The sequence below is a fragment of the Budorcas taxicolor genome, chromosome 11 (genome assembly GCF_023091745.1).
Source record: "Budorcas taxicolor isolate Tak-1 chromosome 11, Takin1.1, whole genome shotgun sequence".
Lineage (NCBI taxonomy): Eukaryota > Metazoa > Chordata > Mammalia > Artiodactyla > Bovidae > Budorcas > Budorcas taxicolor.
Window position 1 is genome coordinate 96,027,608 of NC_068920.1, and position 16,366 is coordinate 96,043,973.

The following is a 16,366-nucleotide window of genomic DNA, read 5'->3' on the forward strand; positions in this document are numbered from 1 at the left end:
TACTTAACCACCACCAACCACAGTATCACTATCAACTATAATTCTGGAAACTACTACATTAATCTTAGTTTACCAGGTTCATTCATTGATTGGATAAATGATTAAAACCACCTCAGGTTGTATCTTGCAGCAAATAAAACTTCAATATGATCAATGGAGACAAGTTACTTTCTCCAAGTGTTTGTTAGAACCAATGATATACAGTGCCATTCAACATTATAAAATAAATACAATATGCATGCATGTTAAGTCACTTTAGTCATGTTCGACTCTTTGCGACCCCTATCGACTGTAGACTGCCAGGCTCCTCTGTCCACGGAATTCTCCAGGCAAGAGCACTGGAGTGGGTTGCATTCCTTTCTCCACGGAATCTTCCTGACCCAGGGATTGAACTCGGGTCTCCCACATTGCAGGCAGGTTCTTTACCATCTGAGCCACCAGGGGAGCCCAAATACAATATACTGAACATTTTGATTTTTGGATTTATTACACATTGAATTAAAAAGTCAGAAACAGTTATATTCAAAATATGCCACTGTAACTTTTTTTTAAGCAAGCAGTATTTTCCTAAACTATTATTACTTGCAAATTGGCACTCAGGGAAACAATATTCTGTCTTTAGACTTTTCACATTAACTATCAAAATCTTACTCTTACCTAACATTAAAAAGATAATTTCAACAAATATTTAACCACTCGATGGCGCAGGAGTGGTGGCTGCGATGGCACAGAACAGCCAAGAGGACCTACCCCATATCCAAGGTAAGGAGCAGTGGCTGTGCTTTGCTGGAGCAGCCGTGAAAGAGATATCCCATGTCCAAGGTTAAGAGAAACCCAAGTAAGACGGTAGGCACTGAGAGAGGGCATCACAGGGCAGACAGACTGAAAACACGATCACAGAAAACTAGCCAATCTGATCACATGGACCACAGTCTTGTCTAACTCAACGAAACTAAGCCATGCCCTGTGGGGCCACCCAAGATAGACAGGTCATGATTGAGAGGTCTGACAGAATGTGGTCCACTGGAGAAGCGAATGGCAAACCACTTCAGTATTCTTGCCTTGAGAATCCCATGAACAGTATGAAAAGGCAAAAAGACAGGAGGCTGAAAGATGAACGCCCCAGGTTGGTAGCTGCCCAATATGCTACTGGAGATCAGTGGAGAAAAAACTCCAGAAAGAATGAAAGGATGGAGGCGAAGCAAAAATAACACCCAGTTGTGGATGTGACTGGTGATAGAAGCAAGGTTTGATGCTGTAAAGAGCAATATTGCATAGGAACCTGGAATGTCAGGTCCATGAATCAAGGCAAATTGGAAGTGGTCAAACAAGAGATGGCAAGAGTGAACACTGACATTCTAGGAATTGGCGAACTAGAATGGACTGCTACTGCTAATGCTAAGTCACTTCAGTCGTGTCCAACTCTGTGCGACCCTAGAGACGGCAGCCCACCAGGCTCCCCCATCCCTGGGATTCTCCAGGCAATAACACTGAAGTGGGTTGCCATTTCCTTCTCCAGTAAATGAAAGGGAAAGGTGAAAGTGAAGTCGCTCAGTCGTGTCCGACTCTTAGCGACCCCATGGACTGCAGCCCACCGGGCTCCTCTGTCCACAGGATTTTCCAGGCAAGAGTACTGGAGTGGGGTGCCATTGCCTTCTCCAGAATGGACTGGAATGGGTGAATTTAACTCAGATGGCCATTATATCTACTACTGAGGGCAGGAATCCCTTAGAAGAAATGGAGTAGCCATCATGGTCAACAAGAGAGTCCGAAATGCAGTACTTGGATGCAACCTCAAAAACAACAGAATGACCTCTGTTCATTTCCAAGGCAAACCATTCAATATCACGGTAATCCAAGTCTAAGCCCCGACCAGTAACGCTGAAGAAGCTGAAGTTGAACGGTTCTATGAAGACCTATAAGATCTTCAAGAACACCCATAAAGATGTCCTTTTCATTAGAGGGGACTGGAATGCAAAAGTAAGAAGTCAAGAAACACCTGGAGTAACAGGCAAATATAGCCTTGGAGTACAAAATGAAGCAGGGCAAAGGCTAATAGAATTCTGCCAAGAGAACGCACTGGTCATAGCAAACACCCTCTTCCAACAACACAAGAGAAGACTCTACACATGGACATCACCAGATGGTCAACACCAAAATCAGATTGATTATATTCTCTGTAGCCAAAGATGCAGAAGTTCTGTACAGTCAGCAAAAATAAGACCAGGAGCTGACTGTGGCTCAGATCATGAGCTCCTTATTGCCAAATTCAGACTTAAATGGAAGAAAGTGGGGAAAACCACCAGACTATTCAAGTATGACCTAAATCAAATTCCTTATGATTATACAGTGGAAGTGAGAAATAGATTTAAGGGCCTAGATCTGATAGATAGAGTGCCTGATGAACTATGCAATGAGGTTCGTGACATTGTACAGGAGACAGGAATCAAGACCATCCCCATGAAAAAGAAATGCAAAGAAGCAAAATGGCTGTCTGAGGAGGCCTTACAAAGAGCTGTGAAAAGAAGAGAAGCGAAAAGCAAAGGAGAAAAGGAAAGATATACCCATTTGAATGCAGAGTTCCAAAGAATAGCAAAGAGAGATAAGAAAGCCTCCGTCAGTGATCATTGCAAAGAAATAGAGGAAAACAACAGAATGGGAAAGACTAGAGATCTTTTCAAGAAGATTAGAGATACCAAGGGAACATTTCATGCAAAGATGGGCTCAATAAAGGACAGAAATGGTATGGACCTAACAGAAGCAGAAAATATTAAGAAGAGCTGGCAAGAATACACAGAAGAACTATACAAAAAAGATCTTCATGACCCAGATAATCACGATGATGTTATTACTCACACTCACCTAGAGCCAGAAATCCTGGAATGCGAAGTCAAGTGGGCCTTAGGAAGCATCACTACGAACGAAGCTAGTGGAGGTGATGGAATTCCAGTTGAGCTATTTCAAATCCTGAAAGAAGATGCTGTGAAAGTGCTGCACTCAATATGTCAGCAAATTTAGAAAACTCAGCAGTGGCCACAGGACTGGAAAAGGTCAGTTTTCATTCCAATCCCAAAGAAAGGCAATGCCAAAGAACGCTCATACTACCACACAACTGCACTCATCTCACACGCTAGCAAAGTAATGCTCAAAATTCTCCAAGCCAGGCTTCAGCAGTATATGAACCATGAAATTCCAGATATTCAAGCTGGTTTTAGAAAAGGCAGAGGAACAAGAGATCAAATTGCCAACATCCGCTGGATCATGGAGAAAGCAAGAGAATTCCAGAAAAACATCTATTTCTGTTTCAGTGACTATGCCAAAGCCTTTGACTGTGTGGATCACAATAAACTGTGGGAAATTCTGAAAGAGATGGGAATACCAGACCATCTGACTTGCCTCTTGAGAAACCTGTATGCAGGTCAGGAAGCAACAGTTAGAACTGGACATGGAACAACAGACTGGTTCCAAATAGGAAAAGGAGTACATCAAGGCTGTATACTGTCACCCTGCCTATTTAATTTATATGCAGAGTACATCATGAGACATGCTGGGCTGGAGGAAGCACAAGCTAGAATCAAGACTGCCAGGAGAAATCTCAATGACCTCAGATACGCAGATGACACCACCCTTATGGCAGAAAGTGAAGAGGAACTAAAAAGCCTCTTGATGAAAGTGAAAGAGGAGAGTGAAAAAGTTGGCTTAAAGCTCAACATTCAGAAAACGAAGATTATGGCATCCAGTCCCAACACTTCATGGCAAATAGATGGGGAAACAGTGCAAACAGTGTCAGACTTTATTTTTTGGGGCTCCAAAATCACTGCAGATGGTGACTGCAGCCATGAAATTAAAGGATGCTTACTCCTTGGAAGAAAAGTTATGACCAACCTAGATAGTATATTCAAAAGCAGAGACACTACTTTGTCAACAAAGGTCTGTCTAGTCAAGGCTATGGTTTTTCCAGTGGTCATGTATGATGTGAGAGTTTCATTATAAAGAAAGCTGAGCACCGAAGAACTGATGTTTTTGAACTATGGTGTTGGAAAAGACTCTTCAGAGTCCCTTGGACTGCAAGAAGATTCAACCAGTCCATCCTAAAGGAGATCAGTCCTGGGTGTTTATTAGAAGGACTGATGTTGAAGCTGAAGCTCCAATACTTTGGCCACCTGATGAAGAGCTGACTCATTTGAAAAGACCCTGATGCTGGGAAAGATTGAGGGCAGGAGGAGAAGGGGACGACAGAGGATGAGATAGTTAGATGGCATCACCAACTCAATGGATATGGGTTTAGGTGGACTCCGGGAGTTGGTGATGGACAGCGAGGCTTGGCGTGCTGTGGTTCATGGGGTCGCAAAGAGTCGGAAATGACTGAGCAACTGAACTGATCACCTAATGATTTTCCTGTGATGATTTTTTTTAGAGATGTACACAAATCATAGAGCCTGAAAACTTCTCAACCATCTGATAATAATTCCTTTTGAAGGTCAAAAGGTGATGCAGCTTTAATTTCAGACATAAACTTACCTTAAAGAACAAAGGCAGAAGCTGAAGCTGTTCTGCGACTGCTGTAGAGAATGATCTTCCTGCACTTGCCATCAGCCATTTCAAAACTTATGGAAACAAAAACAAAGAGTCAGTCTTTGCTACTGAGTTAGAGACTACATAAGGTAGAATAATTCCATGATATAGTGCAACCCAGACAACCACTCTGAGAGCTCTTCAATGTAAAGAAAGAGATCATCTGTGTTACTTCACAGATTTGATCAGCAGTGTGACAGGATCCTGAACAAAGGTTATCAACCAATCCAGGGAACTGAAATCACTTTCAAAAGAATAAATCAGCTAACTATTGATAACTATTTATCTACAAACAACCACATGAAGTACAAATGAAAACCAGCCTTCGAACATCCTAACATAGCAAAAAAGATAATGAAATTAGTTGTTTACACTCATAGTAAAGATCTACAACTCAAAAACAACAAAACAATCTAATTCAGAACTGGGCAAAGAACTTGACATTTCTCCAAAGAAGAAACAAAAATGTAAATGAAAAGAAACAAAAATGAAAAATGAGGGAAATGCAAATCAAAACAAGATACCTTCTTCACACCTAGTAGGAGAGCTACTGGCATAAAAACAGAAAACAAGTCTTGGCCAAAATGTGGAAAAGTTGAAATCTTTCTACACTGTTGGTTGGAATATAAATGGTGAGGCCACTGTGGAAAATACCTTGGTGGCTCCTCAAAAAACTAAACATAGAATTAAATTACCCTATGGTATAGCAATTCTGCTTTCAATACCCAAAAGACTTGAAAGCAGAGACTCAAGTGTAACTTTACATTAACATCCATAGAAATACTATTCTTAATAGCCAAAAGGCATAAACAACCAAAAAGTCCATGAAGAGAAAAACACTGAAAATGTTACACGGTGAAAAAAGCCAGACATAAAACGAGAGATATTTTATGATTCTCCCTACATGAGATCCCTAGAATAGGCATATTATAGAGACAGAAAGGAGACTGAGGGTTGTCAGAGGCCGAGGGAGGGGAAAATGAGGAGCTATTTTTTAACGGGTACAGAGCTTCAGTTTTGCAAGATGAAAAGAGTACAAAGATGGGCGAAAGTGATGGCTGTACAATAATGTAAAGTATTTGATGCCACTCAATTGTAAATTTTACATTATGTACATTTTACCGTAATTAAAAAAGAGAGAAAAAAGTCAATAGGATAATCTAAAGTATCTGTTTTTAAAGGGAGTTTCTACTAATTTGAGCCACTCACTAGTTTTTAAGAGTTTAATGCCCTGGGTTCGTTCATCTTCTTCACCAATTCCATTTTCTTCCATAACATGGTTCTGAATTTCTTCATCTACATCCATGAGGGGTTTCAACTTCTCTAGAATTCGAGCAGTAAACTCAGGGACACGAGGTGATGCTGTTGGTGCAGTATTTGGCAAAGAAACATCTATCATGAATATATAGGTCAGCACACTGTAAAATAAAATACATATAGTAAGAATAGATCCTACATTACGGATAAAACTAAGGTTCAAAAGTATGACCCAACCAAAGTAAATTTGCCCAGGACAATTCCTGGAGAGGGACTTGTGCCTACAACTTGTGCCTGTGCCCAAAACTCTGAGGTATTGAAAACTGCAATGTGGCAACCACCCCCCACTTGCTTGTGAGCACAATACCATTCTATTTTACACTGAGAAAGTGCAAGCGTAGTTGCTCAGTCCAGTCGGACTCTTTGGGACCCCAAGGACTGTAGCCCACAGGCTCCTCTGTCCGTGGAATTCTCCAGGCAAGAATACTAAAAGTGGATTGCCATTCCCTTCTCCAGGGGATCGTTCCAACCCAGGAATCAAACTGTGGTTTCCTTCCATTCAGAGCCTCTCATAAGGTCCCACAACACAATATAAAACAAAATCTGAGGAAAAGTATATCACAAAACTCAACAGTAACATAAACAGTATGTATTATTTGACACCAAAATTTAATAAAAAGAACTCAAGAGGTATACCATACCACAGGGAAAATAATACCCACCTCCCTATTCTTTCCCTGACATTTTTGTAAACCTGGGTGAGTTTGGGCTCCAAATACTTCAGCAGCCTATGCAATAACTCAGGCACTCTCCACTCTTGCTGGGCAAGGCCGCCTTGGAGGACATAGAGTCGACTAAAAATCAAAACAAACGAGAGATGGGTTAGTGCCCCTCTCCACCTCTCCATGTCCCCCACCCCCCAACTCTGTGGCATGCGGGAGTTTAGTTCCCAGCCAGGGATCAAACCCATGCCCCTGCAGTGGAAGTTCAGGGTCTCAACACTCAAACACAAGAGAAGCTCTGCCTTTACATGTTGACAGTCGGTATTCTACCTAAAACTGTTTCATTTTCAAGCTGACAGTTTAGAACAGCATCTTTAGGAAGATTTTATTATTTTTTTCTACATCATTTTCTCTGTATCCCATTTCATCTCCACTACTGTACAGACAAAAGAAATAGACTTTAGAATAGTCACTGAAAAAATAAAAAAAAGAATACTCACTGAGTTAATCTCTAAGCATTATAAGTTTCCTTACTAATTAATATTAATAATAAATGATTTTTCTTATTAACAGGATTATCTAGATTTCCTTCTATTGTTCAGTAATTTGTTTTACAGCTCCTTATGCCCAAGTATGTTTCTCCTTAAAAGGATTACTATCTTCTTTCCTAATAGGAAAGCGTAAAAAACTAGATCATGTGATAAGGAAGTTAGTAATATCATAATGGTACAAAAAACCAGTCCAGACAAGATGTTAACAGTAGAGTAGGCCGGACCTACTTTAGGTTTGAACTGCTCGGGTTGCCTTCATTTCTCCTACTTGTTCTCAAGTGAGAAATAACTCTACTTAGCATCATAGGTTGTATGTAAATGGACTATGGTCATCTCCCAGAAGAACCGGGTTACGATATGTAGCTGTTGGAGGTATAGAGCTTCACTTCCATTTTGACATCAAGAGCAAAGACGTTATCTTTTGTTAACCTCCTCAGTTTCCTTCTTATTTACCATGCATCTACAAAGGAGCCTCCTTCACCACTCAGCGGTGATTCCAAGAGCAGTTCAAAAAGCCAGTGAAGCTTCCGAGGATCTCTGCTTTCCTGTGTTGAAAACATAAAGTAGCAATTAAAACAGGGGCCATATAATTCTGCAAATAAATCAGACATCCTTACTTTAGAAATATAACCAAACCTAAGTCTCGAGGAAGAAAATCAAATTAAAACTTATGGGTGAGTCAAATCCAAATGTAGCTGACGTTAGGAAGAGCAACAGTAAGAAAACTGTCAGCTAATCAGACTGTTTTAAATCAAAGTGTAACTGCTCTGCACGTTTCTGGTGTCAAAAATGATACCTATAACCTTGTACCATCTGGCTTTTACTATATATAAGTGACACTTCTAGGTATATGATTTGGCTTGTCATTTAATCTAAAAATGCAACTATCATGGCAGAGAAGGTATAATTATCACTTAAGAGTTATCACTCAAGGCTTGTTTAAAAGGCTAAACAGTACCATCTCTCCAGTTATGTAAGAGGACAAAATTTCAGGATCAAGAAATAGGAGATTTTACACATTTTGAGACAGAGTATGAAACAGTTTGAACAGATCATTAGTGAGACACAAAAATGAAGAGGAAAACTTACACAGGATGTTGCTATACAAGTTCCCCAGTCGTTGTAAGTTTCTACTGTAATGTTGGACAATGCTGTTCGAAGTAGAGGACACAGAAGTTCCCAAAGCTTCTCCACCTACTCAAATAAAATATAGAAGTTAACGATACTCAGAACACTTTCCTTCAACTATCTGTTCCTGCAAACCCACACATACAAATACACAAACTGATCTTTCCTTCATTTCTTAAAAGACCCAAAGAATCGAAGAAGGTATCATGATACATGAAAACATGGCCAGGTAATATGGCCATTTCCTTCCCCCTGCCCCCTGCAAAAAAAAATCAGAAAAGAGGAGACAACTTATATGGTTCCTTACAAAATCTCTCCTACTATTGAGAAGTTATCTATTCAAATGTCTGAATAACACAGTACACTGGGCTAAAACAAAACCTCAATCATCTCTGTATTTTACATGCTTACAGTCACAGGATTGAATCCTAATACAGGAACCAATGACATTTCAATATAGTTCAGTATTACCTGAAAGTATCATCTTTATATTCCAAGTTTTGGATTATTATAAATAGCATTTAAAAATGTGTTCCAGTTACACAGGCAGTGAATATATGGGTCTAAACACTGAACTGCTTCTCATAGTTTAGTGAGAGCACAAATCTCCTTGACAAAATGCAGATTCTGATTCCTTAGATCAGGATGGGTCTTAAGATCCTTCTTTTCTAATAAACTCCCAAGTGATGCTCAAGCTACAGGTCCATGGACCCTACTTTAAGACAAATGGGAAGAGATGGTTTGGATAAAATTTCCAGTTTAGCATTAGACGCTGAATTAAAAGAAAAACAAACTATATTCTAAACAACTAAAAAGGAAAGGAGCTGTATTCTGGGATTGAGGTAACTCAAAAATGATAGATAAAGGATGACAAAGCTACATATTAACATGTTTACATAAAACTGTTTCATGATATGTCAGGAAACCGGCAATGTTACAAACTAACCAATTCTTTTAATACATGATTTAAATAAGTATGAAGTATTAATATATTAAAAAGTGTTCATAATCCTCCTATGTGTAATTAAGTCTGAGTGTTCTCAGGCATTCTGAACATTTCACCAGGTTATTTTCAGTCTAGCGCATTTTGCTAAGAAAGAAACTAACCTTGAGGTGGGTATGTAAAACTTAATCTTACAATTCAAAAGAGGGATACTCAGAACAAGGCTGTCAAATTCAAAGCCATCTACAAGACCAAATGAGTACACCAGCACAGAGGCTAAGAGAAAAGATTTAAGGAGAAGCTAGAGAGTGCCTCATGAAGGGAGAAGCTCATGCACAGCCCCAGCCAACTGATACAGTGCAGCAACATGGGACCAGGATTCCAGGAGCTTCCTGTTTTTCAAGAGAAACTAAAGTTCTTTTTGCATGACATACCTGGATGGAAAATAACTCAAATTTTAAAAGATATTCAATGCCACCTACAGAACACGACTTTGTGACCTATACTCTAAAGCAATAGAGCCAAAAGTGAAAGTCACTCAGTCGTGTCCGACTCTTTGCGACCACTTGGACTATACAGTCCATGGAATTCTCCAGGCCAGAATACTGGAGTGGGTAACCATTCCCTTCTCCAGGTGATCTTCCCAACCCAGGGATCAAACCCAGGTCTCCTGCATTGCAGGCAGATTCTTTATTAACTGAGCTATCAGGGAAGAAAAGCAATATGGAGTCAAACATTTACTCTTTTAGGTGCTAATATCATTTTTTTTTAAAGATGCATGTCTCCTCGGTGCAGCAGTGAAAATGTTCTGATAAACACGTAATCTGCTGTCCATTTTGGAGGGCACGGGCACCACAGGCTGACCCCATGGAGATGAGATAAGCACACAGGACTGCTGGCCGCCCCACGGCTGTTCCCACCACCACCTCCATCAGACACCTGCCGCCTCCCTCCCTCAGGAGGACTGCTGGCCCCAAGGTGGCACTTGAACATGGGCAGAGGGGCAGAGGAGGCTGAGGGGACTGATCCAGGTGTTAATACCCAATGCATTGGGAACTGTTACACAAATGGACAATGCAACTTTAAGAAATGTGCTCTACAAATTACATCACCTTTTCAAATGTCCAATGCTTAGAGCCTCTGATTAAGCCAGCTATAATTTCTGCAACACATCGCTGGGTGCTCTCATGTGAATCTGCAACCAAACGTTCTAAATGGGGCTTCAGAACTGGCAGGAAGGCATCATCAAAATTTCTGAATATACCCTATGCAAATAAAGAAAAAGTTCTTCAGTACTCAAATGACTACATCTCCATTATAACATGCTCATATTTGTTTACTATATTACTACTGTGCTTAAAATAATCCATGTTCTCACCTTAGAACTTAAGTGCTTTAACAATGTCTGTAAGTTAAAATGGTAAAAGCACTTGTCATTTGCCGTATCACATTAAAATATAATCAATGAAATAAAACTTAATAATCTTTCTGATCTTACAAATATCACACACACCTGAAGAAAAATCAAACAAACATGAAATGCATACAGTCTTGTGGGTTTTGGTATTTTATCACTACTGCTAATTACAAATATTAGAGATAAGCATTTAAAAGCCTGGTTTTTTGAGTCCTAAACCTTAAGCCAAGATGAATATGACAGGCATTACTTTGACAGTAATTTTAAATAAAGATAACGATGACTAAACTCAAACTTTGATCAAATACTTTAGAACTCACAAACCTACAAACTGAGAATCACTAAGCTTTATGAAAAGGGTATATAAATAACAGTTACCTTAAAGAGGCAAAAACGTCGAGGATTAAATTTATCTTTTCCTTTTCTGTCTTCTAAAGATAGAAAGGTAATTAACTGTTCGACAAATTTAGGATCAGAAAAATGATCAAATATAATCTGTTCTGCCTATAAAATTGAAAAAAAAAAGAGAACATTCAGGGATTAAAATTTACTAAAAATTATTTCCATATTTATAAACTACCGTAAGTTAAAAGTAAACTTTGTTCAGAATTACAAAACAGAAGCTATAGCATAAACATAACTGAGGAAGATATAAATTTAAAATAGTTCAAAATATTAAAGAAGTTCTATGAAGACTGAGAGGTTCCAACTTAAATCTATAAATAACTATTTACTGATTATCCACCATTTATATGCAATAAAAAACTAAAAGTCAGTACCTAAGTGAGTGTTAATTAGGCAGTAACTTGAGAGTGACTTAGAGACATAAGCCTTCTGTCAGCTGGTCCTAAGAGAAGGGAGGAGGGTTGGGGCAGGGGGAGAAAGGGAGTATACATTTGCCAGCACTTACTGTACTACACTGCAGGACACAAATTTGGGGGAGAAAAACATGAACTAAGTTCTAATAAATCAATAGCCAAAAGCAAGACACATGTGAACCAGGTGTGTTCACAAATGGTGAAATTAGATGCTTACCTCTGTCAAATCCTCCCTGCTTCTGCCAAGTTTAGGTTGCTCTTCCACACCAGCATAAACAACCATATTCCTACACAGTAACAGTTTGTATTGGTAACACACATAGATAGAAAACAACATTAGAGCTTCATGGATAAAAAGCATGAGATGTACACCAGCAGACGAATGGATAACAAAGTTGTGGTACATATACACAATGGAATATTACTCAGCCATTAAAAAGAATACATTTGAATCAGTTCTAATGAGGTGGATGAATTGGAGCCTATTATACAGAGTGAAGTAAGCCAGAAAGAAAAAAAAAAAACAATACAGTATACTAACACATACATATGGAATTTAGAAAGATGGTAACAATGACCCTATATGCGAGACAGCAAGAGACACAGATGTAAAGAACAGTCTTTTGGACTCTGTGGGAGAGGGCAAGGATGGGATGATTTGAGAGAACACCATTGAAACATGTATATTATCATATGTGAAACAGATCGCCAGTCCAGGTTTGATGCCTGAGACAGGATGCTCAGGGCTGGTGCACTGGGATGACCCTGAGGGATGGGATGGGGAGGGAGGTGGGAGTGGGGTTCAGGATGGGAACAGATATACACCCATGGCTGATTCACATCAATGTATGGCAAAAACCACTACAGTATTGTAAAGTAATTAGCCTCCAGTTAAAATAAATAAATTAAAAAATAAATAAATAAAATACAAAAAAAAAATCTATAGGGTCACGCATCCTAATGACATAGATTACTAGGTCAATAAAAGACAAAGAAGTATTTCTTGGGGCTGGTTTAGACAGGTGTAGTATTTTTTTTTTTATAGGCAGGAATATAATTCAGAGCAACTATCAACAAACTCCTTAGAAGTGTAACGGTAGGACTAAGAAAGTTTAAGGGTTTCAGAAGAAAGACAAGAATAGAGGCAGGATGAGGCACAGCATTGACTGGCAAGAACAAAGAAAAGAAGAAGAGTGGAAAAGCTAGAGATTGTGTATCTTTGGCGACAGAGTGCCTATGCTTGAACTGCCTCAGAACGTCCACAGAAATCCAGATGACAAAACAATCTGTATTGAAGATAAGCTGTTCAATAATAAGGCGTGTGGCAAGCTGCAACTTACTGTGGCCAGGTGTAGTATCCCCAATGAGTTTTTTCCACAAAGCAAATTGACTCCCATTCTTTTTTAGTTCTTGGTATGCTTTTGCTATCATAATGCAACCAGTGGTTATCAGGCCTATCACCAGCAACAATCTGGGTAGGTTTAGGATATCCACCTAAGGAAAAGACAATTACATTTGATGAACTTCAAACTATCTGTGCAATAATTATTCTCGACAACCAATCCATAGTGCTAGTGTGACTTTATCTTCATAACAAGATTCTATGAAAATTCACTCAAGCAAAAAACCACATACATATGAAGCATTTCAAATCAGAAGAGGAAAAATGGGCTTATCATCTACTAAATGGTGCTGGGATAGTTACCTGAGGGAGAAAAAAAAAAAAATCAAGCCTGATCCATACTTCATTCCTTTTACCAAAATTTTAAAAATTAATTTTGTTAGGTTTGATTAATTCAATTAGGCTTGAATTAATTACAAAGCTCAAATAATTCCCATGTATTCTTCAACCAGATGCCTTCAATTTTTACATTTTACCATGTGTACACTTTCACATTCTCTCTCTGTTCCAAAATAAAGATGGTGGCACATAGCTAAACTCTCCTCCTAAAATGGGGTAAGGAGGAAAACTGAAGATAGCTGTTTGAATATCTCAGGAGTTACCAGAGATTAAAAAAAAAATTGATAGTTAAATGATAAATTTGGTTAGGGTTTGGCATGCTCACTGCCGAGGGCCTGGGTTCAATTACTGGTTGCAGAACTAAGATCCCAGAACTAAGCATGAGGTGCAGCCTCAAAAAAATATTTCTCCTTCCAAAATCAAATTAACTTTGCCCCTAAACATTTATTGATGAATTAATGGTAATTGCATTTAAGTCTTTGAAATACTGTTTGAGAAATAACTACTGCAACTGCTTGACTGGTGAGACAAATAAGAAGTAGATAACATGTATTCAGAGTATGTAAAAGGTACACATTTTATGTATTATAAAGACATAAAGAGCCATCTGTTTTATAAACATTGTCATCACTAGTTTTTACTAGGTCAACTGTTTTCCCTTTATAATATTATTTCATACTTAGAATTAAAATCTTCCTAGGCATGCTAGTAAAGTAATGCTCAAAATTCTCCAAGCCAGGCTTTAGCAATACGTGAACCATGAACTTCCTGATGTTCAAGCTGGTTTTAGAAAAGGCAGAGGAACAAGAGATCAAATTGCCAACATCTACTGGATCATGGAAAAAGCAAGAGAGTTCCAGGAAAACATCTATTTCTGCTTTACGGACTATGCCAAAGCCTTTGACAGTGTGGATCACAATAAACTGTGGAAAATTCTTCAAGAGATGGGAATACCAGACCACCTGACCTGCCTCTTGAAAAATCTGTATGCAGGTCAGGAAGCAGCAGTTAGAACTGGACATGGAACAACAGACTGGTTCCAAATAGGAAAAGGAGTACATCAAGGCTGTATCTTGTCACCCTGCTTATTTAACTTCTATGCAGAGTACATCATGAGAAACGCTGGACTGGAAGAAACACAAGCTGGAATCAAGATTGCCAGGAGAAATATCAATCACCTCAGATATGCAGATGACACCACCCTTATGGCAGAAAGTGAAGAGGAACTAAAAAGCCTCTTGATGAAAGTGAAAGAGGACAATGAAAAAGTTGGCCTAAAGCTCAACATTCAGAAAATGAAGATCACGGCATCCGGTCCCATCACTTCATGGGAAATAGATGGGGAAACAGTGGAAACAGTGTCAGACTTTATTTTGGGGGGCTCCAAAATCACTGCAGATGGTGACTGCAGCCATGAAATTAAAAGACGCTTACTCCTTGGAAGAAAAGTTATGACCAACCTAGACAGCATATTCAAAAGCAAAAACATTACTTTGCTGACTAAGGTCCATCTAGTCAAGGCTATGGTTTTTCCTGTGGTCATGTATGGATGTGAGAGTTGGACTATGAAGAAGGCTGAGCGCTGAAGAATTGATGCTTTTGAACTGTGGTGTTGGAGAAGACTCTTGAGAGTCCCTTGGTCTGCAAGGAGATCCAACCAGTCCATTCCGAAGGAGATCAGCCCTGGGATTTCTCTGGAAGGAATGATGCTAAAGCTGAAGCTCCAGTACTTTGGCCACCTCATGTGAAGAGTTGACTCATTGGAAAAGACTCTGATGCTGGGAGGGATTGGGGGCAGGAGGAGAAGGGGACGACCGAGGATGAGATGGCTGGATGGCATCACGGACTCGATGGATGTGAGTCTGAGTGAACTCCGGAAGTTGGTGATGGACAGGGAGGCCTGGCGTGCTGCGATTCATGGGGTCGTAAAGAGTCAGAGACGACCGAGCGACTGAACTGAACTGAACTGAAGGGCTTTCCCTGGTGTCCAGCGGCTAAGATTCTGTACTCCCAATGGAGGGAGTCTAGGTTCGATCCCTGGTCAGGGAACTAGATCCTACGTATATCACAACTAAGAGTTCGCATGCTGCAACTGAACATCTAGCACGGTAAAACAAAATCTTGCAAGCTACAACTAAGCTCTGGCACAGCCAAACAAATATCTTTTTTTAAGTAAAAAAAAAAAATCTATACTTCTATACTTGGTACAGAAAAATATTTGGATCAAGAACTGTAATCTATACATTTCAAAGAAGCTTTCCAAGTCTGACTAAGAAGCACTATTCATCACATTTGGTAATACTTACTGATTTCATAGGGACTGACGGTCAGTTTTTTGTGGGTTCTTTTTAGCTGCTTAAGAATACCAGCAACAGCTGAGATTGCCATCTAGAAAAGAAGCAGGTAAGGTACATTTTATGTCTCTCAAAGGGTTGCTACCTTGACCCAAAGCAGAAGCTTGAGTTTTGTTTCTCTCAAAAGCAGAGAAATACCTCACCCACGTGACATGTGACACGTGATAGCAGTCACGTGAGTGCTAACTCTGATTTGGGCTGAGTTGTTTGCCGTTCTTACTGTTGAACCCTCACCCACGCAAGGCTCTGCCTAAACAACCTGTATCCTTTCTTTGTTAAACCAATTCCTATCTTAGTCTAGACATTTCCTCCTAGGGATCTTTCCCCAGTGTGCCAGGCCAGGTCACCCGCCTCAGATAGTTTTCAAGTAAAACCAAAAATCTGGATCCCTCAGACACCTTTTCCTTCCTGTAACATGTTATAATATAGCTGTGGTTAATTTTTCAAAGTCAGGCTTTCCAATAACATATAAACATGCTTCCTGCTATATCCCCAGTGCTGAAATTCACAGCACCTGAGAACACCTCTTCATGTCTTTGTTGGATGAATTATTACCATCTCTGATCCAAGAGAGGTAGATTTCAAATCAATATACTTCAACATGTAAAAATTCTCAAAGGCAAGATTATAGCTAAAATAAAATATCTACCTTTCGAACTACAATTGCATCATGGTTGAGATTCTCAACAAAAAAACGTATGGCACGAACAGGCAACACTCTGTCATCTCTCAAGAGTAGAGACAAAAGCCCAATGCCTATATGCTCAAATTTCCAGGGCCTGAAAAGGGGAGAGTGGGAAAAAAATCAGAAAACACACAGACAGTCATTCATGGTCTTCAGGGTAGAAATCCTCTATAAC

At 39.5% G+C, this 16,366-nt stretch overlaps 1 protein-coding gene across 1 annotated transcript in view; it reads right to left on the reverse strand.

Moving 5' to 3' along the window:
* PSME4 (proteasome activator subunit 4) overlaps positions 1-16,366 on the reverse strand; it is a 96,317-nt gene that overhangs the window by 12,028 nt on the left and 67,923 nt on the right. Inside the window, exons 31-41 of the mRNA XM_052647439.1 lie at positions 16,156-16,285; positions 15,459-15,540; positions 12,752-12,905; positions 11,629-11,698; positions 10,972-11,097; positions 10,289-10,441; positions 8,195-8,299; positions 7,559-7,650; positions 6,555-6,686; positions 5,785-5,993; positions 4,522-4,607 (exon numbers count right to left, since the gene is read on the reverse strand). Coding sequence (XP_052503399.1) covers positions 4,522-4,607; positions 5,785-5,993; positions 6,555-6,686; positions 7,559-7,650; positions 8,195-8,299; positions 10,289-10,441; positions 10,972-11,097; positions 11,629-11,698; positions 12,752-12,905; positions 15,459-15,540; positions 16,156-16,285 — 1,339 coding nt within the window. The remainder of the gene's footprint in view (positions 1-4,521; positions 4,608-5,784; positions 5,994-6,554; positions 6,687-7,558; positions 7,651-8,194; positions 8,300-10,288; positions 10,442-10,971; positions 11,098-11,628; positions 11,699-12,751; positions 12,906-15,458; positions 15,541-16,155; positions 16,286-16,366) is intronic.